This window comes from Punica granatum, chromosome 1 (genome assembly GCF_007655135.1).
Source record: "Punica granatum isolate Tunisia-2019 chromosome 1, ASM765513v2, whole genome shotgun sequence".
NCBI lineage: Eukaryota > Viridiplantae > Streptophyta > Magnoliopsida > Myrtales > Lythraceae > Punica > Punica granatum.
In genome coordinates, this window is record NC_045127.1 from 7,268,710 (window position 1) to 7,296,425 (window position 27,716).

A 27,716-nucleotide genomic window follows, 5' to 3' on the forward strand; every position below is an offset into this window, starting at 1 on the left:
AAAAAAAAATATAAGATGCTGATATGGCGGAACGAGAGGGTTTAGAATTTTGATGACATGATAGCGTAAGAGAAGGCAATTTTAATTTTGATGAGATGCGACATAATATACCGACTCAAGAATTTATTATTTATTATTATTGTTGTTGTTATTGTTATTGTTATTGAGATAATTAAAATTTATTCGCGAATAGAGAAATGTGTTACTTAAATTACACTCATCCATTTAATTTATCAAGAGAATTTATATTTTCCAAGATTTAGAAGTTATTTAATTTTTATCCGGAGAAAGTGGAGAGTTTCTTTAGTTTTGTGATCTAATCTATGGTCAACCTTATGCAATTTAAATGGCTATTACAATATGAGGTAAACTTTTATAATAGATAAGATATATATAAATACATAGTAATTAATTTCCTGACTGTATATATATATATATAAGATATGAATTGGAGAATGTTCGTGGAAAACAACTGGAGAGTTGAATTTGTCCACGGAGCAGCCACCAAAAACTGTCTCTTTTGCTTTGATATAAATTCCTTATAGGAAAAAGGCCAAAAGGGAAAGTAAATTATTATTTAAATTCCCGTTTCGACTGCTCCGACAATTTATTGTCTCCTCAATCTCAATTTTTAAATCAGAAAGAGACACAAATGTTGACTAATAGCACAGGCAATGGTCTTGTTTGTTTGAACAACAGACAATTATTTTGGGTGGCCCCATACGAAATGAAAACAGTTCACTTTCTTTGGATAACATCTTATGAAAGATAATTGAGCGATGGGATGGGGTTAATTAGGGAGGGATTCTTTAATTTCCCATAACTTATATTTGGATAAACTTCATTAAATTATAGGATGGGATGGTGTGATAATTTAAAAAAGATCCTAACTTTTAATTTTTTTGTATAATGTTATTTCTTCATATTCCTCCATAACACTCCAAATTGGTGATATTAAAATATAAAGGTTATGAAGGGTTATGATGGGATTAGTTATCTCCCTTAACCCTCCCTCTCTTAAAAATTTAAAACCAAACATGGATTATTATATCAATCCATGCATAACTCATTCTTTCGTAACCATTCATAACATTCAAATCCCAATAAGTACGTAATGTGCTTCCTGCCATGAGTTAGATTTCTTTCCTTCTTTTTTGTGGCAGAAAGATTTCTTTTCTCTTATATGGAAAATGCACAATAAAATAGTATCTTAATTATAAATAATCTAATGCAAGAAATTTAAGAAAATCATGTGTTAATTACTTATTTTTTCAGTTATACGAAGAGGCCAATGAGTCTAGACGCCTAGTGTCCGCTAATCGTTTATTAGTATAATGAGGTTTGCTCTCAATTCAAAATTAAAAGATTTTGAATTCAATTCTCATTGATAGAATTTCGACATTTCTTTATTTTTCCTTCCTAAGCCGAACACATGATCTCGTTTACAATTAAAAACAAAAACAAGAGAGATAATTTTCAAGTCCCCATGCTAACAATCGATCTCGTCCAGCACTATGGGAGCACCGATAACATTAAATAGCCTGGACCATGCTAATCTACGTTCACGCATGCTTAATGTAGTGTTCTCGAGGCACAACGACTATCCTATATATAGCTAGTCCACTGCTATTATCGGTGTAAGACTATACCGAACTATCCTAACAAAGAGCACGCGATAAACGATATTATGTTGGAATAATTATGCATATTGATCTTTGTGAACTCATGCGCCATGTTGATACTACCGCAAGCTCAACGTTAGAGTAGTACCACTACAAACGGGTTCGACAATAAATAGGGGCCTTCTCTCTCCGTGCATTCGCTCCCAGGTCTCCAACTAGACTTGGACCCGTAATCTAGATCTTGGAATATCAGCGTTACCAATTGAGCTATCGCCTCATTGATAGGTGAGAAAAGAAAAACCATCCTGATCTCTTTACTTTGGTAAGAAATGATATAAGTCTTTTAAGCAATGGCATTGCATCATACCATACTACATATTCTATATAGAGTCATGAGGTACGTACACACTTCTACTGGTGTCAAGCGCATACCATGACACAGAAGTACTGATGTGTTCTAGCACACGAAATCAAGCTACATAATTCATCAGTCCCAAATTTCATGAGATTTATGATATACATCGCAGCATTTGTATGATCTGCCATATGATGTCAGTCGCATAGACTGATTTATTAATCAAGCAGTGGGTAGGTTGTGATGCAGGACCCGCCATCTTGGAGATTAGGCTGGTTCGGTTGCAGGCGAAGAGCAAATAAACGGGAACCTTCATTGAAGTAGCCAATTATGGGATCATCAGTGATATTCCCGCATAACTCGTAACTCAGATCATCCTCTTCTGCATCCTGGTTGACACGAAACAGAAGAGAAAATTAACTATCTAGAAACAAAGGAGAATGTGCATGTATATGTATTGGGGTCGGGGCAATCATCAATTGATCGTGTAAATATTAATTGCTTACAATAGCATGGAGGAGATTCTTGTTGACTTGTATGGAGTTCCTATGCTGCAAACATCAAGTGGCGAAAAGTTTTAAGTTCAAACCTTAAGTTTCGGCAATGGTGAGTTTAGTATTCATCAACAATATGTAAATGCGATTCATGAGTTGTCGAATAACTAAAACTTGCCTTTCTCTTGGTGGTCTCGGTCTGATTGGAGATTGTCTTGTACTGTTTAATGAGAGGATAAAATCAATTATAGGTCAAGCTCGTAATTATAATTTTTCAAACTTAATTATAAGAAGAAATGAAGATATATAATATATATGCGTAGTTTATACACCCTTGCAAACATAATTAACTGAATATACAGTCGTATATTTCCATGCTATAAGCACTACATCGTACAAGACTGATCTGTTGAACCGTTGGATTTCCTTAAAGATAGGTGACAATCAAAATAAAAGGGTATACTCAATTATCTCTAGACTGAGATAATGATCTAGTGGGTGCACTGCCTTTTGTAAGGCGAGAAGCTTGCCAACATCGACATTAACGACGCAAGATATCGATTTCCAATTTACATTTAAAAAGCAAAGGACGTCGCCTATGAAGCATCTCACTCTACATGTTTTGTAACAAATGTCGGAACAATACGCATGCATCCCACCAAACAGCAAGATGAAGTACAGGGAACTTATGAATAAAAATTCATAGCCTAGCTATGAGTGAATTGATAAAACAAGGAAATGACTATAAGTATATATATACCTTGCGTTCACGAATGACATGGGCAGCTGATTCCATTTCTTGCTCAAGACCGCACAATTCCCCGTAGGTCATGTTGTTCAAGCTCTGGCCATGACGCCTCCTATTAATTTTTATCACATTTTCACTCCCAAAGAGTAGGTGGGGAAAAAAAAAAGAAAGAAAGAAAGAACATGCGATATATAAAAACCAATCCTAATTATCTTTAACAATTATATTCAGAATATGAAAAACTAATCCTAATGCAGTATGTTGCTTAGTCAGATTGTTGATCTGGTATGATTTCGAGTCGCATCTCTTCTTAATTTTGCTTTGACAGTTTTGAGCTGCCCTCTTTTATGGTTCGTAATTGGCCTTTGAACTCTTGTACAATAGCTTCTTAATAGCATTTGCAATTATTAGAGGAAGGAAAAAAAAAAAGAGAGAGACAGAGACAGAGCAAACAAATATATATCAGTGACCATCCAAAGCTAAACTTTTTCTCTTTTGATGAAATATGGAGACGAATCCCAAAGAGTAAAAACTTATAAAGAACTTCTAACAATAGATATATGTGTGTCGGGCTTCCCCCTAATATAATTACCTGATCTCCAGACGAATTTTCCTATTTACCTCCTTCAGTTTGTTCAAGGTTTCTTGCATTTTCTGCCCAAAAATATATGCACCCCATTAGACATAAAAAGGATTGATATTGTAAATACGACATAATTTGTAAAAAAGAAATTGGTAATTATAATTTCTTGGATTTAGTAGAGGGACAGATGTCCGATATTTCGTACATATATATATTGTGCATCGTTTTGAAATTAGGAACAGAACAAGAACTTGATTCATTCATTAATAACCAAAGTTTGACAGGAAACATGGATCGATCTACGAGTATATTGAAATTTATATACGAGTCAAGGCATATCTCTATTATCTATTTTTTTTTTTTTTTAATCCGGTGGAAGTCAGCTGAATTCTATTTATGTATATATAAAAAAAAAGAGATTAATTATAGATATATTCCCTAACAATTAATAAATTAAATTACTTAGTGGAAAAAGTACCTCATAGTGAGAGCTCCAAACATCGGTGCCTGATTTTGTCTGATACAGATCGAGCAGCTGTTTTGTTCTATACCCCAATCCAAATAAAAAACAATTAATTAAAAAGAAAAAAAATGTCGGGAAACCTAGGGTTTTGAAACAAGTAAACGTACGAGGAGGAAGGGCTGACGTAGTCGTAGAGCTTCTCAGTGCCGGAGATGATGATGATGGAGACCTTGGCGTCGCAGAGGACGGAGAGCTCGTGAGCCTTCTTGAAGAGGCCGTTGCGCCTCTTCGAGAAGGTCACCTGCCGGTTCGTCGTGTTCTCAATCTTCTTGATCTCGATCTTCCCTCTAGCCATACTAGTCTATAGTTATTGTGTATCTTCTTCTTCTCCTCTCCTCACCTCCTCCTCCTCTTCTTTTTCTTATGCTTGTTTTGTTGTCTTCCCTCTCTAGTTGGTATTATAAGTAGACACAAGGGGGAGGAGATAGATGGAATTTAATTAATAATAATGTGAAGAAGAAGAAGAAGAAAAGGAAAGTGGAAGGGAAGAGGGGACGTGTCGCCGGAAACGGAAAGGGGTTAGGCCTCGAGGTGGAAAGGTGTTGGAGTCAGTAACCCACACAAACACATATATATGGCAACCTCCTTTTTTTTTTGGGATATGTACCCCGATATCTGAGAGTCTAATGGATCTCGACTAATTTAGTTCGAACTGGGTCGACTATTGAATGGGTAAAACTTTCCATGTATAGATTTTCTCAATTCACAATACTAGAATTCAAGACCATGCTCTAGGGAAATAAGCATTGTACTGCTTTAACTAACTTGTATTAGTTTGCAACCTCTTGTTTCATTACTATATGAGGTGCTCTTATGTCCCTATCGGTGGTGACGGAACTCGGATTCTGAAAATCCATTAATAATGACTTCCATCCAAATTGAGCTATGGGTTAAAATGTATAATTAGGAAAGTACACTTGAAGTGTTTTAGTTAGGAAAAAAAAGAAGAAAGAGATGAACAAATAACAAGCTAAGAACATCAAAATAAATGGAGAAAAATTTAGATTAGACCTTATTATAAGTACGTATCCATCATAAGTTATACATGGAATGGGGGGATATATATTATGAACGGTCCTCCTCGCTCATTCCCACCCTCCTCCTTCACATATATATCGAGAGGATGCAATGCACCAATAATGTTATATGCTTTGAGGGTTAGTTTTTCTTCTCTCTTTCTTTTTTTTTTTTTTAATTGGGGAGGAGGGTTTTAGGGTTAGTCAAATCAAGGATGTTCTTACCAATAGAAAGGTACTGAAATAAAATTATTGAAAAATAACTTCTGTTTTTGCAAGAATTTTAGAGTGTTTGGAAAAATTGGTATATAGTAACTAAAATTAAAGGACGGAGTCGACGCGGTATGATATGCATAAGCAGGAGTAGTTTCATAATTGATAGTTGTTAACCTATAGGAGAATATCACATTTGTGTAAAATAAAAATAAAAATAAAAAGTAAAGGATTATCTCTTGGTTTTTTTGAAAGTAGTTACTATACATTGATTTCACTTAAATATACTGATAAATAGAAAAGGCAGCTATAGAGTTTCTCATTTCACTCGCAAGCATAATCGAAGAATCAACATATATATACCACGAATTGATTTCGGCGCTTTTTCCCTTTAGATAAGGTCTCGACTTCGAGTTTTGTGAATGTAGAAAATCCACGTTGATATGATTTTATCTCTTAGTGGGTCGATCCGGCTTGACTGGATTAATCGGGGTCCAATTGGGGTTTCTGATATCAGGATCCACACCGAGAAAAAAGAGGCTTATATGCCTAACAAATTGATAAGGAAAAGAGAAATAAATTTCATGAACGATTCCACTGAAAAAAAAAAGGTTCGATGATGAGAGAATTGAATTTGAAAATAATAGGCTATATCTGAGACATCGAATGTAACTAGAAATTACATTTTGAATGGCGTTGATTTTGTTTTTGGTGGAAATGGTTGATTTTTAAATAAAGAAATTTGCGGTATCTTGATAGAAAACAGAAAATCGATTTTTGAGGCAGTAAAAAATTATACTTTTCTTCTCCAAATCAGGCCGATATTTCTAACAAGGGGAATTTGTACAGCATGGGGCGCGTAGTACTTCATTACTTGCGTTTGCAGGGAGCATTATTTTCCCTTGGGGCCCACCGTTTTGTGATTGATTGGCTTAGGGCTGTCGAGTCGTCTTTTTGTTATGAAGGAATGAATTGCAGAAATCAGGCCGGACGGGGGGAATTCCCCGGGATTTCCTCGACGTGACCCAATTCGAAGCTTGGAGGTCTACAATTTTGGACCCACGCCGAATTTGGGCTAAGTTTTGGACTTAATGGACAAGACGTTTGAAGGAAGAGCTCTAAATAGAGGTCCAGCTGAGAAAAATTTTGCCTTATCAAACGCGCACGAGATCACGGGGCTCTCGCGCATTATATCCCTGTTTGCCGGCAGATGAAGAAGCGCCAACCTGCATCATAAATCCAAACGGGAATCACTTCCGAAAAATGAAAACATATCGAGGCCGAAAAGCGAACAATCATAGTCATACATAGTACATGATATGAGAACGATAGAGATGATCCATCAAAGAAAGGAGAAGGGGAGACAAATCATTATGAGAACCTCAACAATGAGAATTGACCACAAAACCTCATAGTTTTGAATTAAGAATGTTTGTTACCATATCAAACTGTCTTTATAAAAGTTTAGGGGCTGTTTGGATTCAGAGTTAAAGTTACTTTGATTTTGATTTTGATTTTGATTATGGAAAAGGACAAATGAGATGTAATTATAAATTTGACTTGGGAAATGTGTATTTTTGTTATGTAGTGTGTTGAGTTAAAGATAAAGTTAAAGTTAAAATCAAATTTCTTGCAATCCAAACAGGGCCTTAATGTTAACGTTTTGATCTTAATCACAAGATACTTTATGTGAATTTTAAATCTTGTATTACCAGTAAAATTTGCTCACTGTTGATGAAATTTGGCTGCACCACATCTAATTTTTTGTCCTAAATTTCAGAGCCTATGTCTTTGGAGCTTCTTTATTATTATTTTGTTTTTATTTTTTCTCCCCTCCCTCTTGAGAGTAGACGAGGCAAGTTGCAAGAAGTTGGGAGAATTACTGGATCCGAAGGTCATATGGTGGCAGTCATAGGTGTGCCCCAGGGAAGCCCAAATAAATAAATAAATAAATATATATATATACGTATAGATGGGCCTGAGGGTGTATAGCATATGTAGGTCAAGGGCCCTATTTCCTAAGCTCTCAGGCTTCGGCGCCGGCCCCGTACGAGGAGAGAACATTTAAACGTTGTTGGACTAGAAGTCACATCCGTTCACCTCCATCCATCCATCCATCCATCCATCCATCACGAGCTAATCGAGACCTTGAGGATGAACTAGATCCTCAAATTTTGGGGAAGTTCACAGAAGATCTAATGGTCCCCTTCATCATAATTAAAATCCACGAGGATGATTGGTTCGGCATGGAATCCGGTGATCCGGTGATCACCGAGGAGCGCATGAACGATCCGTGAATTGAATTGTATTGAATTTTCGTAATTCGATAGGGTAGAATATGAGTATATTCATATAATCGTTAAAGAGTACAGGACATGCTATCGACTTCTTAGAGTCCTTATTCTTCTTTCATCTTTTTATGCTGGATTGGATAGCATGCCATTCCTAAGCGTCGATTAGTATATCGAGCCGATGCGAATTCGAAAATTAGGCAAGAAAAGTGAGTGAATACATGTCATGAATATCGAATCTCGAAATTGCTAATATCTCATGAATTACGTACACACATGGGGTATTATATGTTTTCATATCAAGAATTGTGGCGCCTATATCTCGAGTAAATATTAATATATATACCGGTCAATTTTGTCTTTGATATGTTTTTGTTGTAGCAGACAACCTTTTTCCGTGACATATTGTCCCAATATTTCTAAGAAGTCCACGGAACGATTTTGACATGGATTCTTATTAAGATTACAGCGATTTCTTAAAAGTTCTGTTCCAGCCCTATCAAGCAACAGGAGAAAAAGCCCTTTTTTTTTTTAACATTTTACGTAACGAGATATTTTATTTTATTTCTTATTTGTTGGCTTTATCAGTAATATCTCCAATTAATATGGACATTAGTGGAATAAAATAGAAGTCCCAAACCTAAATTATCTTCCATAGTCAAAGGCGCCAGCTACACCGAGAAATTAAGAAAATTTCATTGACAAGACATTTCTTCATTTTCTTTTTTTGCGGACACATATAAATTATCAATTAATATTCAATCTCATAATTATTTTAATTTCTGACAGCTAAAGGATCGATTAAAATGTCACCATTCGATGACAGTTCATAGCTAGTTTAACTAGAATCCAAAACTATGATAGTAATTTAAATACGGCCGATCATTCTTTAATCGACGAGGAAAATATCCGACGTACATGCCCATGGCAGGGCCGGTAGGAACTAATTAAAGTCTAAAAGTACATCATATTAATAAAATGACTGTAATATGATTCTTAATTAATGGACGAGAGGGACTTACCCACAGTATACGTGCACATGGGCAGGCTCCCCGTGGGTTTGGAATTTTATATATGGACTGTGTTGAAATTGTACGCCGTGCATGGAGTGCAATGCAATTTTTCCTTAATTGGCAGGATAGTTATAACCAATTACTTAATTCTTACGATTATGAGAAAAACCCATAAGTTTGATATAAGGAAATTAAAAACCTAATTGAAACCGTACAAGTAATACCATCATGAAATTGAACTTGAAATCTTTATGTTATCGAAGAAAAATATGTGTTACCGCACTACACCTAGTTCTCTAATCAATTGCTCATTAAAGGGAAAACTATACATTTGGTCATTTAGATTTCGATACTTCTCTATTTTAGTTCCATTTCTATTTTTTTTATCGTTTAGATCCTATACTTTTGAATGGTTTTCTATTTCAGTCCTTTTCTTTTTTCTTAGTTCATTTTTATCAAATACCTTTGATTACTTTTTTATTTTCGTCATTTAGTCAAATTTTATATTAGAGAAGATTTTAACTTCGGTCTTCCATTTTTTAAAGTTATTTTTTATCCTAATTCTTTTTTATTTAATTTATCTTAATAGTAAACGTTTTGTTTCTTATACTTCGACCCATCAAATTCTCATAAAAATGCCCACACAATATTTTTTTACATTAAAAAGATTATTATTTTAATTTCAAAAGTAAAACAAAATATTCCAAATAATATACAAAAAAATGGTGAACTTATTCGAGAGAATGAGGAGGAGTGAGCCTTTCGGCGGCAGGCAATTTTTGCAATTTGCATTGAGAAACTTCGTACTCAAATGTGCAAGTAAAATAATGTAAAAATCTTATCAAGGGCAATAGATTTGGTAAACACTCGCCCTTACTTGTTATCTTGAGTAGGTTCATCAATTTTCTTTTATTATTTTGATGAATTTTTTTTAAAATTAAAATAATAATTTTTTAATTTTGAAAATGCCATGTGGGCATTTCTATGGGAATTTGAGGGTAGAAGTATAAGAAGCAAAACGTTTAACATTAAAAAAATTGAAAAAAAAGAATTAGAATAATAATAACTTTAAAAGGTTAAGAACAAAAATTAAAATCTTCTCTAATGAAAAATTTGATAAAAAGACGAAAATGAAAATGTAATTAAAGGTAGTTGATGAAAATAAACTGAAAAAAAAAAAGAAAAATGATTAAAACAGAAAATTATTTAAATGTATAAAATTTAAATGATAATTTTTTTTATAAAAAATTATTCAAATAAAAAATTATTCAAATTTAAAAGACCAAATATATAGTTTTGCCCTCTGGTTGATAGGTCTTCCTTCTTAAATGGCATATTGATCTCCGGAGCTTTGTTTTGTCTTATTTCCCTTGAAGTTAGAACACTGGTACGGATATGGTTCTGTCAGATCAATAAGCAAACATCAAGAGATTGTGACGTTTATAATTATAAAAGTTCATGGAAAGTTCGTGGTAGATATGCTCAATATGTAGCTTGATATAATCTGCCCAGCAAAAAAATATATATATACATATATAGCTTGACCTAAACAATTTGAATTCCTCTTCAATTTTTTTTGGAACATATTAACCCGTTTGATTTTATGGTCAATTTTTAAAATTTTTAAAATTTTAACTTTAACTTTAACTCTACTCACTACACAATAATTTAACTCTACTCACTACATAATAAAAGTCAACAACACAATTATTATTTTTTTTATTTTTCTTCAATTTTTTTAATCATTCAATTCAATTTTTAATACTAAATTTTCTCAACTATTTATTATTTTTTTACATTTTTTTTATAATTCAACAACACAATTATTACAACCCAATTAAAATCAAAACTCAACTCTAAAACTAAACACACTATTAATACATCCATAGCTTTCATCGCTTGCTTTTTTTTTTCAATTAATTTAGTTAATTGCATAAAAAAAAAGATCACCGGAAAAATATATGTTTAAAAATTATATCTCAAATTCATCGTAATGAGACATTTCAAGTACTAAATATTATTTGGTCAGAGTTAGTCAAAGTTATATATATATATATATATATATATATACTCGCGATACGACTCTAATTATAATGTGGCCTTCTCATGTTAATCTACGTGATCTTTATTAATGGCCCGCAAAGTGGCTTCTTGATATTAAGTCATTAATTTGAATTCAAGCTTAAAGTGTTAGATGAATATGTGAAATTATGTATACTCGCACACTTTTTACCGTGCAATTTACTTCAATTATCAATCTATGTGAAAGTAATTCTTAGGAAATTACCTGAATATATGTGAATTCAAGCTTAAAGACTCGTCAAAATCCGTGCAACTTATTTCAAATATAAGTAATTTACTAAGAGTTTAAGTAATTTATCCCAATTGATTTCTCAAAATGCGCACAATAATTATTTGCTTGAAATACGTCTAAATTACTTAATATTGAATTACTTTACTACAATTTTATATAATTTACTCGTCTCCATGTACAATCTTTTACGTCGATTGTAAAAGGATTACAGCTTCTCTAGAAGAGGTTGCACTACACAAAGAAAAGGCCGTATGGTAATCCAGCCTTAATTAATGATATAATAAATTATTATTTTTTCCTGAAAGGCAATTCATGATATATATTCTACACATACATAAATATTCTTAATGGATTATGTTAAAAATGAAAAAAATAAAGAGGGTGTAACGCAGTGACGCACGCCCTCGCCTGTTAACCTAGAGGTCGCAGGTTCGATACCTAGTGGGACTACCCGTACCCCTTTATTAGTTATTTAGAATTTCTCTTTTACTGAACTAGGTCATGTGCCTCTTTTGTAACATAAAAAAATAATAAAATAAAATAAAAGGAAGAAGAGCACTTGCGCCGTACTTTCCATAATTTTCATGGCGGCAATTACTAATGTATTAGTTTCGGTATTAACTGTGTAGACGATCACTCAAGAATTCCGTTATCTTGTTGATGGTAGACGCTGTTCCATTTCCGCCAAGACAGGATCATCACTTGGTAGGAGCATTTTGGTGTTGAGCAAAGTGAGAATAGTCAAGATTATCGAGACCAAGACGGAGAGAGTCGAAAGGATGAACATTAGGGCTCGGGGAATGTGGCCTTTAACCTCTCGTGCATACTCTATCGAAGCTAAAGCTAGAAATGTGAGTGTGAAAGAGTAAGCCCACCATGCCACATTGAATTTCCTCATTGATCTCTTGAACAACATTGGCCTGCATAACTGAATAAAAGTACCAAAAAGAAATTTGCATTAGTATGTCAAATTATCCACGAATACACATAGAACTACAACTCAATATAGGATAGCATCACTAGGTCCAATTGCATTATGGCGGCCGAGTCGTCAATTTAGACCGATAAACTAAACCATAGAAATTGATCACTTTGTGTCCATTGAGACTTTATGGATTACGATGTCCCTCAACCTAATTAGCTAGGTCTGAATCAATGTCCCATCGCAAAAAGAAAAAAAAATCAACTTCCCTCTGATTACGAGCATGCATGGGACCCAAGCATGAAGAAAAATGCCGCAAAATCCATGGCCATGAGGAAGCTACCATTTGCCACCGGGCCAAATTGGCCGAAACCGATGTTTACCCAACAAGAGTGGAATTATTCCGTACGTTCGATGGGAGAAGTACATATACATATATAATAGTAATATTACCGTACAAGTTGTCATGACAGCTTGTATGGACCTATTTTATTAATCCATATATTACGGTGGGACTAAATAAAAAAATAAATATAGTATTGCTGCATGAAATCAAACATATGAATTGAATACTTAGAAAACCCGAAGAATTTGAGTCAAAACTCTCTACTTCATTTCCAATTTCCATGCACTTTTTTTGGGTCAACATTTCCATGCACTTGAAGATGTCATTTTCTCCCACCCCAAAAGGAAGAAAAATAAAAAACTAAAAGAAAAAAAGGTCATCTTTTTTACTTCGATTGTGAAAGAAATAGGATCACAGCCGTACCAGAGACGCGAAGAGGAAGAGAGACAGGAAATAGAGCATCTTCGAACCGGTATCGAATTCACTTGCTATGGACTCCCAGGCCAAGCTCGCCATGCTTGGGGCTGCAAACAACAGAAAGAAAGTCGGCCTCAGCATCGGGGGGAGGAATTCGCCGCCCGATAACCGCTGGTAAAGGGTTACGAAGAGCACCAAGTAATGCACCATCCCTAGCGAAAATAGGCACAGTGCGCTTTCCGCCCAGGCCAACCGTGCCGCTGCCCAAGCTGCCACTAGGTTTCCAATCACCGACAGCTGACTCGTCGGATTCGCCACCGTAGACAAAAACCTTTTCACATTCATTGGTATTTTTGCCCAGTTTATGACGAGGGAAATATATCAGTTCGATCACACATACGTATATCTATATTAATTATTACGTGGAAATCGAATCATAAAAATATAAAAAGAATGTAGACGACTAAAGATTGACCAACCTCTTTCCTTTAATGAACCACTGGCCGTAGATCTTCACATCGAGCGCTACGACCGGGGCCACAAAGACCCACCACAGGATGTGGCAGGGCACTGTTCCCGGCTTTACAAACGGGGCAGATTGGAGCAGTAGGAGCCACGAGATCCACGGTGTGAAGAGATAGTTGACCCCTACACGGTTCAAGAACTCCGCCTTCACCAACTCGAACCGAAACACGCAGCGCAAGAAGTAAATAAGAGAGAGAGATGTTAGGGTTGCGAGAGTGAGAGACCAGAGCATGAGGAGGAAAATGGTCGGGTGGACCCTGACGAGGAGGCGGTGCAGAGGATATTCTGCGCCTTTGCCGGTTCCATCGTCGATGGTGGTTTGTGGTTCTGGATGGTCAATCATAGTCTTCAAGAGGAGAGATTGCGCAGCTAGGGATAGGGTTATTCGGAAATAGCCGGCATGAAACCTAGCTAGGACAGAGTTTATGTAGGTCGTCACTGATGACCGGGCCAGTAGGACGATTGAGAGGGGGTGGCTCTGGCGGCTGTGGGTCAAGTAACTCTGGGTGGTGGCTGCGGTGGCAGCAACTACGAGGACAAGTTCAAGATGGGAGTTAGGGACTTGGACTTGAGCCATTTGGACTTGAGCCATCAATGTCTTTGGGGGAGGCTTAATAGTTTGATCTCATACGCAACGGGATTCTAATGACACATGAATACGGATGGTATAATATATATACACATAGGAAACTACTTAATTCACGTGTGATCACGTGAGCATGTACACATTGTGAACTATTAGAATTTATTTATTACTTATTAGTATTAATTTTACTTACTTATAAAAAAATATTATTAATTTCATTAAGACTACTAATATGCCGTGCTGCGAGACATTGTGCAATAAATATATTAGCACTTAGTATAAGGTAATTACTTCAGATAATTATCAAAATTCTATACTTCCATACAACATGGTGTCCTTTTATTTTTATTTATTTTCCCTGATGGTAGAGAATGGCTTGCATTCTTTGGTCTTGGAGTTCAATTTTTTTTATTCTACTCCACTTACCTTTAATTCAACAACACAATTATTACTTTTTTTTTATTTTTCTTCAATTTTTTTTTATTTTAACTACCATTTAATTTAATTTTTAATATTAAATTCTCTCAATTATTCATTACTTTTTTCACTATTTAATAATGCAATAATTACTTTCTCTTAACTATTTATTACTCGCTTTTTTTCACTTTTTTCCATAATTTAACAATACAATCATTACTTTTTTATTCTATCTTTCACTTTATTATTACAATCCTAATTAAATATATATATATACATAGTTGGAATGGAATAGAGTTAGCTCAACTCCATTTCCAGACAACCCCAACTCCAAGGGAAATAACAATTCTTATTTTAGTCGGCAAGCACTAATAGAAGAGTGGACATCTAGAAGGCAATTCGTAACTAACTAATCAGCGTACGAATTCCTTTCGTGATAAAATATGTATTGATATGGAAAAAATCAACCAGGAACTTGAGTTGATATTCTTTTGAATTACGAGCTGCTGAATCTTCTTCTCCGGATATTAATAAGGGACTTGCTGTGGATGATTCTTGGGTTTCAATGTCAGGTTGGACGTGTTGGGCCGATCATGTGGGCCCGGCCAGGCCGAGGATACCGAATAGGAAATCCAGGCCCAAAGTAGCCCACAGATTTTTGGTTGGGCTTGTGCTTATCCATTAGGTAGGCCCATCTTGGGAGACCTTTGGGCCGGGAGATTTGGCCTTTTTGGGTTCATCATTGGAGCACGGTCCTACTCGAATATTATTTAGGGTTTTAGGGTTTTGGCCTTTATTAGTTATATTATTTATTAGGATTTTTATTTTATTGTATTAACTCCATGAACAACTCTTATAATTGAGAGAGAGAAAAAAAAAAAATCCATCCCTACTAATTCTAAAGCTCCCCGTCCCCAAAAACTAATCTCTAGAACATTCCTCTTGATCTATTTTTAGTAATAATATATATAGTCGATGAAGGCCTAGCTAGCTGTACCTTACAAAATAGCACTGCACGAGCCCGCACTTTCTGAGGTTGATTTTTTTTGGGTGAATCCTGAGCACGTACCTTAGAAGGTATAAATTGATTCTCGGGTTTCGTTTCTAATTTAAATAAAATGATTAAATGTAACATAAAATTAAATCAGCTTCTTTCCTTCCTTCCTTTCAAATAAAAGATATAGGATGGGATGAAAAGAGACCAATTTTATTCTCTTCACCCAAAAAAAAAAATCAAGTTTTCTCCTTCCACTTATTTCATTATATAGTTGCATATGTAAAAATTGAAATAGTTGAAATGATCATTCGTGGAATGACAATTTGTCTTCAACATGATGGAATCAGCATTCCTTTTAAAAAATTAAAAGGAATGCTCATTCCGCGAATGAAGATGCATGTTTTTTTATTTAAAATACTATTTTGTTAAATAGGTATATGATTTTAATTATATTCTATCGTGTATACCATATCGATCCTAAATTTATCAATTTTCTTCCATATATATTATATTTCATCATATAAAACTCATTCAATTCCGTTCAACCGTAACAAGTAAGGCGTAAAAGCATATAAACTTTCTGAGCATTATGAGGGAGAGTGCAAAAGCTTTTCATCCTCTTGCAACTTTTTTACTTTTATGTTATTGTAATAACTTAATTTACTATATTTATATATTTTATTTAAACTTTTATTAGATCTGAAAAAGAAAGAAAATTTATTTGTATACATTATGTTGTTAAAGGCAACTCAAAAAAAAAAAAAACAGATTCTTTAGTTCATAAAAGAAGAAACTATCGGTCCCCACCTTATTTTTTTACTCGAGCCCTTCATTACCTTGCTCATCAATATACAAAAATATAAAAAAATGATGAGTACGTCTATTATTTAAGAAAAACTTCCTTTTAGTTAATTTTAATATTATTTTTCATCATCGATTTTGTGGTTGATATTCTAAATCAACTTTATGCTTTATTTTTTATAAAATTATTCTTCGTCCGCCATATTCAATCTACTAAACACATTTTCACAGTAATAACAAATATTTTTCTAGAACTTTTTTTTATTATTATTCTAGCAAACTTAGTTACTAAAATAGCGAGAAAAAAATTGAAAGGATGACCTCTGCAACTTAACTAATAAAATAGCGAGATATATAGGTGGTATAGAAACATTAATTCTGAAGTAGCCCAATACTGAAGGCCCGTCGAGAGTTCGAGATTGAAGTTGAACCAGCTTCTTCTCTCATTGACGGCCCAATAGAAAATATTTACATTGTTGGGCAACTCGGGTTCAGTGTATGAACAGCCCAGCCCATCACAACATTTGCACATGTTATAGAAACACGTACCATTTTCATTTGACAACACCCTTACTACGTACTTCAACCCAAAGAACACGATCTTTGTCTTTATGTTCTGAGTACTGGGATTTCCTCCATGGTTAAATGGGTAAAACTTCGTCCGTGAAACCTATAGTTAAATTTTTTTTGGTACGCCTTGAGACTTAGGATTGCAAGAATTGAGCAACCATGCATTTGATGAGCGCAAGAAAACTATCGTCATGATAACCAGGGATGGACCGAGGAGGAATTAGGAGAGAGCAGTTGCTCTCCCTAAAATTTTGACGTTGTAAAGAAAATTATAATTTAAATTTAGATTTTTTTTTTATAAAATACCTATATTCGCTCCATAAGAACTCGCCCCTTCTCGACCAAAATCCTGCAACTGTCTCTAATGGTAACAGACAAAGGTTGCCTTTACTTTGTTGTTTTCAAGGAAGACAAAATTACCCAGCTATTGGTTGAACTTGAACCACTTCGATGACCCAGTTCAAAGTGGATTCCTTACCATATATGTGCCATATATATCCATCACATAAATGTACCTTTGTTTTTTTGGGGGTATATGCCTGCATATATCTTAGATTTGGCGTAGTTTTCGACACGATCAGGTCCATTATACATAAAAAAAAAAAAAAAACATCGACTCAATCAAACAAATTAGTGGTACTACATCAATTGAAGAACAGGATCAACTCTTGGCTAGGGCAGATCGAAGAAAGAATCCATGCAAAGGTGATGACGCAGAGAGGGAGGGAGGGAGGGAGAGGGAGACAGCTCCAAAGCAGGATGGCTCGATCCTCATTTAAAGAGATTCATGTTTTTCTTATTAATTAATTCAAGAGTAAACTAGCTATTTGGTCCCTGAAATAGTCAAATTGTATCAATCGGATCTCTTAAACGAAATCTGCATTATGTTAGTTCCTACTAACATCAATTGGTCCCTTATAACATCAAATTAGTCCCATGTAACATTAAATTGGTCCTCGTAATATCAAATTAGTCCCTTATAACATCAATTTGATTCCTCATAATTCTAACAACGCTTGATGGAGGGGCCAAAATGAAAAAAGTAAGGGATCCAATTGATATTACGAATGTTCGAATTGAAGTTGCAAAAAGACTAAATTAATGCTCGGACACTAATTTGACGTTATAAGGGACCAATTTGATGTTAGTAATCATTAGCATGCTGTAGATATCATCCAAGGACTCTGATTGATGTAATTTGATTATCTCACAGACCAAATTGCTAGTTTAGTCTTTTGAAAAAGGTCAAAATAACAAAATAATAATAATTGCAGCGATGGAAAAAGGTCGCCGCTTTTGGTCTGGTCAATTGTTGTTTTTATTTATGGGGATGGGGGGAGGGGAAGCGCAAGGCTCGAGACCGGTTATTTTTACAGCGACATAATGATTGGGCCTTCCTATCCTCTTCCCCCAGTAATTCTTAGCCCAATAACCATTATTTGCATATCTCACTCTCCCCTATAAACTCATAATCATAACGTTTCTATCATTTCGATGCAATTTTTTCATAATTATTTTTGCAATGACACGGTGAATCACTTTGTTATGGAGCTTAAACTTTTCCTTTCAAGGAGATTTGTATGCGAGCGCTAGAGATATCGTGTTGAAAGCTACTGTTATATCAGTCCACTTTTAAAAATAATTCGTCGAGTTGAATATAATTTTATAAGACGCTTCGAGAATAATTGGGGCATGAGGTAATTTTAGAGCGCATTGTGATTCCATCCATAATATTGGAATTTCATCTTTTATTATTGTTGAACTGTGCGAAGTTTACTCAGGTCTTCGAATTGGCTGTTTTATTGGTTTTAGGAGCGCTGCGGTTGAGGGTGATTATGAGGTGGTTTGAAAAATGCTTGTAGGAAGTGGCCTTGCAAGGAACATTCACAATCTCCTAAGTCGAGATTGGGATGTACGTGAAGATGCATCATATAATTTTTGAGAGGGACAACTTATGTGTTGACTGGTTTGCTATGCATTTTCTTAAGCTTTCTTTAGGTTTTTCTTTTCTTGATTCTATTTCCAACAGGTTGGACACAGCTATTAATAGAACTCCATACCCCATCTTTATATATTGTTCAATTTTGATAGGTTATGCCCGATTACCGCCAAAAAGGAGCTTAAATGACTTCAACAAGACTTAGTAAATACTCAAATCTACATGTAAATAATCTGTTACATATATCTCACTGGATTCTCGATCAGAATTAATGTTATGTCGGGATGAGACTCCAATCATTATTTCAGAACAGTAATTGCATGTATAAAGTCGATAATAGTCCAAATACTTTACAGTGGTCATATTACTTAGTTTTGGAATAACAAAAAAAAGTGAAAACTCTTTTATTGAGATAATAAAAGGTCGTATTAGACTAATTAATGAATGATATCCAAGAGGTTGGATTTTAATGATTGCTCACACTCAATTTGAGGCTTCTCGATCTCACCATTCCCTAGATTAAATTGTTAAATTGGATTTTGGCTTTTGTCTCGTGTCTAGGAGGATCTTGTAGGAGAGTATACTATGAATTCATCAACCCAGACAATAATGTTGATTTTGTCTTCGGATTAAAACCATGTGATCATTGTAATTGTTGTACCCCACTATCTTTTAATTTATAATATATATATATATATATATATATATATATATACTATAACCTTTATGTAAAAACAAAAGGCAAAAGAAAAAAAAGAAGAGGACGACGAAAAGAGAAAGGAGAACATGAATGAAATTTTCAAAGCAATTTCCCAATACGGAAAAAACAAAAAGAATAGATTTGAAAAGAAAAAGAATAATTCGTTACTCGAAGAAAATGAAAAATTATAGTGGGTTAAATTGGGCTTTATCATAGTCAAGGCTCGATCCAAATCACGACGCCCTAATCGGCCCATAATTTGTCCGAATGGTATGTACCCAGTTGTAGCCTAACGGCCCGTCAGGGTTGTGGTCTAATTTCACGTTGGCCGTTGCCCACGTTACGTTTCTAATCTGCGACCAAGGGGTTCCCGGGTCAGCTTGCTCACACTTCAACTAGTTCACCTTCAAGGCGAGTCAAAAGAATGATTGCTGTGATGTTATGCATTACCGCATTAAACCCCTTTAAAATAATAGAATACTAGTAGGATATCGTTGTAATGCAATGAGATACATGACAAAACATGATAAAAACGTCGTTCAATCTTTCACAATACAAAATGAAGCATAATTATCCAATTCCTCGAAAAGAATACATTAATTAAATTAAATTACACTGACAAATAGCAGTGAATTTCAACAACATTGTAAGCATAATCTCGGGCCTCAAAATGTATATGCAATTTTAATGCCCGAGGGGAACTTGTGTTGGCACAAAATTAGGGGTGAAAATGTCAACGAGAGCAATAAGAAAACTCCCTTGACAGTGATATAATATTCCATGCGAGGGAAGGGACCACACGCTTATAAGCGGCTGAGTAATTAATTAATTAATATGATTTTAATTCAACCAGGACATGCAATGCAGCTCGAGCAATTATTCTTTTTAATTAATTATTTTTATACAAAGAAGGCCTTTTAAGTCTAGTAAAAAAAAAATTGAGTTAAATAAAGGGTCATATAATCTCTATAAATAATATTTTGATTATCAAGTGAGATCGTGTATTACTGCATTATGACTGATTTCTCTTATTAACACGTAATACCACTAACGTGAACTAAACTTATAAGTAATTTATTGATTATCTTGCGGAAGTGTGTGGCGCTGCCATATATATATCTCATTTCTCGTATATTTATTTATTCATTAATATTAAATATTCAATTAATAACCATTTGCCGTGTGCTATGGTCTAGGTAGGGAATGACTTTTTGCCTCGGGCCCCTAATAACGCCTTCCTTTTGATTTATAAATAATATAAATAAATCACCAAAAGAATATTGAATTATCTACTTTTCAACACACACAGACGCTCTCATTTGGTCAGTCAGTCTTTCTAATTATTATCATATTATGTGACATAAGCATGTGATTAGGTGTTAATTAATTGTAATTAGATTTTGACCGGTGCATGCATAAAAAGATTAATAACAATAATTGGATTTGTTGTTTACAAGTGACGAGGGGCTTTTGTGTACGGCGAATTGAGGTGGCTGTGCCCCCAAAATCCGTCCCCTTCTCCCGAGACATTATATGGAAATCCAATTATGATTCTCCCCCCCTTTAATGATATAAACTTTGATCTTATTTATAGATCCTTTCCTTCGCCCAAAATAAATAAAGGAAATAGCTCAAATATTTAACGGTAATGACCTCGAAATAAAGGTCACATAATAACTGAAAACTGAAATTGTCCAAATATGAGAGAAGTCCATATATACCACGATACAATAATCAACTTTCATTTTTTTCATTCTATTTTCTTTTCTATTGATTTAATATTAGAAATTGAATTTTATTAATGAATATTATCATAATTAGGTGAATCGCTACTAGCGTGGTTTCTTTTAAGATGAATCGCTACGGGGTTTCCTAATCCAAAAGGTTTTCCTTTTTCCCTGACTACAAGACCTCACAAGTTTCTTAATTTAAAAGGTTTCCTTTTTTTCTTTTCATAAGAGCTCTCGAATTAATCTTCGTATGTCCAAAATTGTACATAATATGTGAGAAAACATATGTTAGCTTGCTCATAAAGTATGTTCATCCTCGTGGTATAGTATTTATGAGAAAATAAATAAAATGGTATAGTATATATGAGTTAAGATAAATGTATATATATCTTCGTGGTCAGGTCAAGACGATGCCTGAATATAATCAGTCTCAATCAATAGACCGAGAGTAGATGTGTTTGCACAAAAAACATATATTTATGCATATATGTCGAGATAATTTGACAAATTTCGAGATAATATGTACAAATTCTAATAATTTATGCATATTTTTTCTTTTTTATTTTATGCCGAATAATTGATGCTCGCCAATGTTACTTAGACATAAAGAGCATGGAGTCATACTAATATATATATATATATATATATATATATAGGATACATAATACATTAAAAGCTCTCACAAATTCGGCTAATTAAATTGTTTACATGATGTTTTTCCCCCTGAGAATTGGGGGGTGGATAATTTTTTAGAGGTCAATTGGCAAGAAAATACAGTATATTGTTCAATAAATTATTATGCTTCATTATTTTGATGTTGGCCTTACATAGTGATGGAAAAATGATGACTAAGAGTCTTTTCCTTTTATAGGAATAATCATGAAACGAGCTAAGGGACTAAAGGATGAGGAAGAATTATCCCATCAGAAAAGAATTGCAATATATATATATATATATATATATATATTATATAAATTACATATTGTAACTGTTGTGAATGTGGCATAGAGGCAATCTTGTCGAGTCAAACGTGTATCTTTCGCTTTAGATATGAGGATTTATCACGTGGAAATTGAATAAAACACGATAAATCTCAGACGGGAAGAGATTACTGATTTAATTTAAATGCTGTCTCCGTTTTAGATTTCAACAACTAGGACCACACCGCTATAGCTAGATATTGACATATCGACTGGAGCTTATTACGTGAAATTGAGGTAAATGATGAGATGGGAAAGAAAATGCGACATGTCTCCAGGGGAAGATAGATTATACTTTTGACGCGAAATTGTACTACACATCACGTAACGTATTTCCCGGCTCTTGGACCCGATACAACAGTTGGTCAATATGATTGCGTGTAGCTTAGATTCAATGAGATTACTAAATAGCAAAAACAAAAATAAATCTAATTGATCATAAGGAAAACATGTTGTACTTTAATTTAACGAAGTGTGGCGCTCTTTTATTTAAATAAGGTTAATAACGTAGCCCTCAAAATTAATTAGATCTGCCGTCGGATTGCTTGCAACAACAATTAAATTATTACTTGAAATCGTACGTACGTACACCTCAGCAAGCTAGGTTTTTTTTTTAACCTTTTACGTGGGAGATGATTAATTCAATTTGTTAATAACCCTAATTCTTGATGCTTCAGATTAGTTTACGTGTGGAGCGATTTTTTTTTTTTTAATTCAGAGGTGTTGACCTATAAATACATACAAACAACACACATATATATATTGAGACAATGACTGTCACGAAGGGATTCATAATCAGCGGAATGGATTCACGGAACAAAACCGTGACTTGGGTCAACTAGAAAATCGATTACAATAAAGAATTCGAGAGACGGGAAAAGATAACAATTTTCTTGGTTGGAACCCTAATTGTCCAGCACGGGGATGTTCCATCATGTTTCAATATCATGATCTCTTTCATTTTTTTCTTTTTCTTCCACAAAATAAGACAAAAAAACGAGGGAAGCCAATGGAAAGCAGAGAGAGATGCCAGGAGTTTTTACTCCCATCGCGTCGCATCGCACTACGAAAACTATAATAAGACGTTCGTGTTTTCGTATCTATCAATATTCATAATAATTTACCATTCTTTTCATGCAACATCAACTCATTTTCTGACTAGCTAGCTAGACAACAGCTTCGCAATCTATATTCCAAACGGGACAAACATATGTGACAATATAAGAAACGATTATCCCGGTAAAATTTGTTGTTCAAATGCCGAGTGGTTAACTAATTAAGGTTACGGTACGATATTACAGACATATAGATGATACAATCTCGTCTCTCTTGCACTTTCCAAAACCGAAAATCGAAGCCTCTCTTTATCGATTTTGGGTTGGTCACAGTTGGCTTTCGAAGGTCATGTTCTGTATATTAATGCATATGGGTTGAAATATCAAACTTCCTTTTTCTTTTCACTATGGTCGGAAGATGGTAAAAGCGGGGGGAGGAACCCTTAATTGTTTCCAAGGGGGGACGGTCAGAAAAGTATGCGCGGGTTTTCCGGTGCAAGGACGAATATGGATAAAGAACAGACGATGCCCTGACACGTGGCACTCCTCCCACCTTTGGATCAGACTGGAGCCACAACCCGGCTCATGTTCTTAAAATTACCCGGGCACGCTAGCTAGCTAGCTAGCTACCTTGCTTGGATGTGTAATGTAATTGATAAATTGTGTCTCATGTGAAAAAATGGACTAAAAAGTTATTTCCATTATTGAAGTATCGAGATTGAGTCTTGTTGGACCGATTCGACTCGATCCTAGCTAGATTAGTCTGGGCCAATAGAACTTTTGGCTTACTAGGCGATGCAGAAGGGAAAAAAAAATATTCATCTACTTATATAGAATTCTATCAAATATTTATATTTTTTTCGATATTTATCTTGATACCTGAAAATTTAACAGATGCCAACTAATTCAATTCGAGTCGATTCAACCAGCTAAATGAGTAAAACTCTCATAGTATATGAATTTTCTCCCTTCACAAATATTTATATTTTTAGGTATAACTAATTGGCACTTACAAGTATTCACTTAATTCTTTTTATTATTAATAAGTGGTTAAAGATCCCCCAAGTTTTTTTTTAATTAATAATGCATAATGATCTCCTAAGTTGTAGGTATCATTTTCATGATTTATGCATAATAAATCTTTTGATCTTCTGGCTTAATGGGAATCGACAACTTTGAGCTACGATATTTCGCAAACTATAACACCCGGTTGGCGGCAATGGCGTAATATATATGCAAACTCTATCGTAGCATCACTGATAGTCCAAAGCCAACTGCAAGATAACTATTAAGGACCGGTTCAAACAATTTGATGCCTATTCGCATAAAATGAGAGGTCTTGAATTCTGATTTTATAAATGAAAAAAAATTATCGTGAGAATTTTATAAGATCCGACTCGACTCGAACTGGATGATAAAGGACCCGTTAAATTCCCAGATATCAATGCACACATCGAAAAACCAACTCGAGATATATATAGTTTTAATTATATATGTCTTAAGCTCGAGAAGTTATTGAGTGATCGTATATCGCCATGTGACGTGAGAAAACACCAATCAAATTACATGAAACTATGGACTTGATACTAATCACTCAAATAATTATCATAATTATTATTTATTAAAGAATTCTTATTGATTCTTTCTCATCACGTTATTTGATGTATGATCATCTAAAATTTTCCCTTAACCTCACCCGTAGTTAAATTTGTCCCCCTCTGTTCTCTCTCAAGGGTACACAACCAGAGCAAACAAAGTCTTAGTTTTTTTTTTTAAACGTAACAAAAAAAGTCCGAGTTTTTTTATAGAGATAGAAAGAGAGAGAGAGAGAGTTGTTTGTCTTAAATGAGGGAGTCTAGCAGAGAGAGAGAGAGAGAGAAGGTTTATGGCGCAGTGCCCATGGCGGCGTCGCAGGGAGCTCTAATTCCGTGCCATTATTGCATCGAACTCCGATAGAAAGATAAAAACTGCAGCTCAACCCCTCTCACCCCCAACCCGCACCCCCCCCCCCCCGGAAAAAAAAAAAAAAAGAAGATAGTACCTTTCTCTCTCTCTCTCTCTCTCTCACATTCTCTCGTACTACTTTAACTACAGTCAGTCTCTCTCTCTCTCTCTCTCTCTCTCTCTACTCTCACTCTTCTCAATCTCCATCACTAGACCAGACCCTGTTCCTCTTAACCCTAACGCCCATAAAAGAGAAGAGAATCGAGCTGATCCATATCGGCTAGCTGTTGTTGGGACGTTGGGGTGGATCCAGCTTGACATGGATTTGCACCCGAGATCGGGGGGGCTGAGGTGGAGTAGCTGCAAATGGCTGGCTGGTTCTATCTAGGCAGCGCCAGGGACCACCTTAGTAAAGCCGAGGAAGAAGCTGCCGAGGAGCAGGGAGGAGGAGGAGATCATCGAGCCGCGATCTACGGCGCAAACACGACCGGCAACAAGGGTTTCGAGCTATGGCCCCAGTTCTTCCCCTCGTTTGGGGTGGGTCTTAACATTAACGGTGGTGGCGGTGGAAATAACAGCCATAATAATAGTAACAATAGTGGTAGTAGTGCCAGCGGCGTGAGGAGGGCCGCCACCGGGTTGATCGATTTCTCGGATGAGTGTTGGAGATCGTCCACGACGTCGGGTGGGATGAGGCAGGGGGGGCTCGGCGGCGGCGGCATAAACTGCCAGGACTGCGGCAACCAGGCCAAGAAAGACTGCACCCACATGAGGTGCCGGACTTGCTGCAAGAACCGAGGGTTTCAGTGCCAAACCCACGTCAAGAGCACCTGGGTCCCCGCCGCTAAGCGTCGCGAGCGCCAGCAGCAGCTCGCAGCTGCTATGCAGCAGCAGCAGCAACCGCAGCAGTTCCGGCTCATCGAGCACCCGAAGAGGCAGAGGGAGGATCCTAACCATCATCAGACGCAGCAGCTCGCCACTCGACCGTCTTCAGGTAGTGTTGTCGTGTTCTCGTTGTCGATCGCCAGTTGTCTCAAACCTGTTTCTGCTTCCAAAGGCAACGAGCAGAGGAAGTATCGTATATGTATATGTACAAGAAGATTTTTAAAGGAAGAGAGTGTGAAGAAGTCCACTTCCACAGTCATCTTCTCTACCTAACCCTCCATCCCTTTTTCCCTCTCTACCTCAGTCTTTTCTTCTTTGCCAATTAGCTTTTCGTGTCTCTGCCGGCCACTGTTTGCTAGTAAACTGACCAGGAAAAAGGTTTCAGACGCACACATTTGCCAGTTGCCACACTCATTTAAGAAAAAAGCCCTTGCTTTAGCGTCCTTTTACATTTGTTGCCTCTGATTTACTTGGTCTGTGTGTGTGTCTTTCACTTCTTCTTCCCTTGCTCCTCTCTCATGATGAGTGGTCTTGTGAATTTCTCATTAGGGTTGGAGGTCAGACAACAGTTCCCGCCCGAGGTGAGCTCTCCAGCGCTCTTCCGGTGCATGCGGGTGAGCGGGATGGAGGACGCCGACGAGGAGTTCGCGTACCAGACCTCGGTCAACATTGCGGGGCACGTCTTCAAGGGAATTCTCTACGACCACGGTCCGGAGAGCCGGTACACTGGTGTGGGGGGTGGTGAGGGGTCCTCGGGAGGGGGAGGAGCCCAACAGTATCTAATGGCTGGATCTACTGCAGCCACTACCTCGGCAGCAGCTGCCACTGGCAGCAACCCTACCATGATCGACCCTTCACTGTATCCGGCTCCACCCTATGCGCTTATGGCCGGTACGCAATTCTTCCAACCACCGAGGTCCTAAAATTGACAGGATCATCATCGATTCATGGAATTAATTGCCACCTAGCTCGCTAGCTCTTGACCGCATTTGCTCGTAGTTAGCTACTTCCTTAATATTGTCCTTCTAGGGCTCGTAAAGTGAACATCATTTTCTTTCGTTAACACATCGATCAAACTAGCGGGGCAGATTGTTCCTTTTTGTGTCACTGTTGTACGTTGATGTTCTAATTAATTTGGTTTAGCGCATAGGAATTAAGTCGACGACAGACAATCATCTTGAGAGAGGAAGAGGGAATGGGAATTGGTTATCAATTACTATGTGGATGTTTGTCCTTTCTAATTTATGAGAATTTTCTTTCAAGAATTCATGGCTACATATATAATGTATATATATATATATATTTTTCTTTTTGGTTAATTCCATGGCTATATTTTGAAAATCTTGGCTTGGAAGCTGACAAAATCCATATTATTAATATTGCATCTCTCCTCAATTATACCAATCTGCAGGAATTTCAATCTTGCCATCTCACTTATTCTATTATCATCGTCTAATCAATTTGCAATATCTCACGGCTCATTAATTAGGGTAATAACAAAATTATCTATCAAAAAATGGATAATAACGAAATTAATCTTCTTCTTCTTCTTCTTTCTTTCTCCTTTTCTTTAATTGCAGTATGAGTATACTAAATTTATTTTTATCAAGATTAAATTGGAGAAATTGTTTTTCATACTACTAATTAATTAACTCAGAACTTTAAAATCCTTTATAAAAGTGTCGAAGACCTCTCACACACATTCCATGTGGCATATGCATAATTCCTTC

The 27,716-nt window shown here is 35.7% G+C and overlaps 3 protein-coding genes across 3 annotated transcripts; 1 reads left to right on the plus strand and 2 right to left on the minus strand.

The window, feature by feature from the left end:
* Positions 1 to 1,906: 1,906 nt before the first annotated feature.
* On the minus strand, positions 1,907 to 4,849 carry LOC116192422 (agamous-like MADS-box protein AP3). Its single transcript, XM_031520976.1, has 7 exons — positions 4,433 to 4,849; positions 4,281 to 4,347; positions 3,812 to 3,873; positions 3,232 to 3,331; positions 2,650 to 2,691; positions 2,484 to 2,528; positions 1,907 to 2,366 (listed from the first exon to the last, which is right to left on the minus strand). The coding sequence occupies exons 1-7, from the start codon at positions 4,618 to 4,620 to the stop codon at positions 2,196 to 2,198; spliced, it is 675 nt and encodes a 224-aa protein (XP_031376836.1). The 5' UTR covers positions 4,621 to 4,849; the 3' UTR covers positions 1,907 to 2,195.
* Positions 4,850 to 11,626: 6,777 nt separating this feature from the next.
* On the minus strand, positions 11,627 to 14,013 carry LOC116196341 (S-type anion channel SLAH4-like). The gene is made up of 3 exons (XM_031526016.1): positions 13,337 to 14,013; positions 12,864 to 13,188; positions 11,627 to 12,100 (listed from the first exon to the last, which is right to left on the minus strand). Exons 1-3 carry the CDS (start codon positions 13,972 to 13,974, stop codon positions 11,822 to 11,824), a joined length of 1,242 nt encoding a protein of 413 aa, XP_031381876.1. The 5' UTR covers positions 13,975 to 14,013; the 3' UTR covers positions 11,627 to 11,821.
* Positions 14,014 to 24,998: 10,985 nt separating this feature from the next.
* On the plus strand, positions 24,999 to 27,251 carry LOC116192259 (protein SHI RELATED SEQUENCE 1-like). Its single transcript, XM_031520753.1, has 2 exons — positions 24,999 to 26,095; positions 26,536 to 27,251. Exons 1-2 carry the CDS (start codon positions 25,468 to 25,470, stop codon positions 26,907 to 26,909), a joined length of 1,002 nt encoding a protein of 333 aa, XP_031376613.1. The 5' UTR covers positions 24,999 to 25,467; the 3' UTR covers positions 26,910 to 27,251.
* Positions 27,252 to 27,716: the final 465 nt, after the last annotated feature.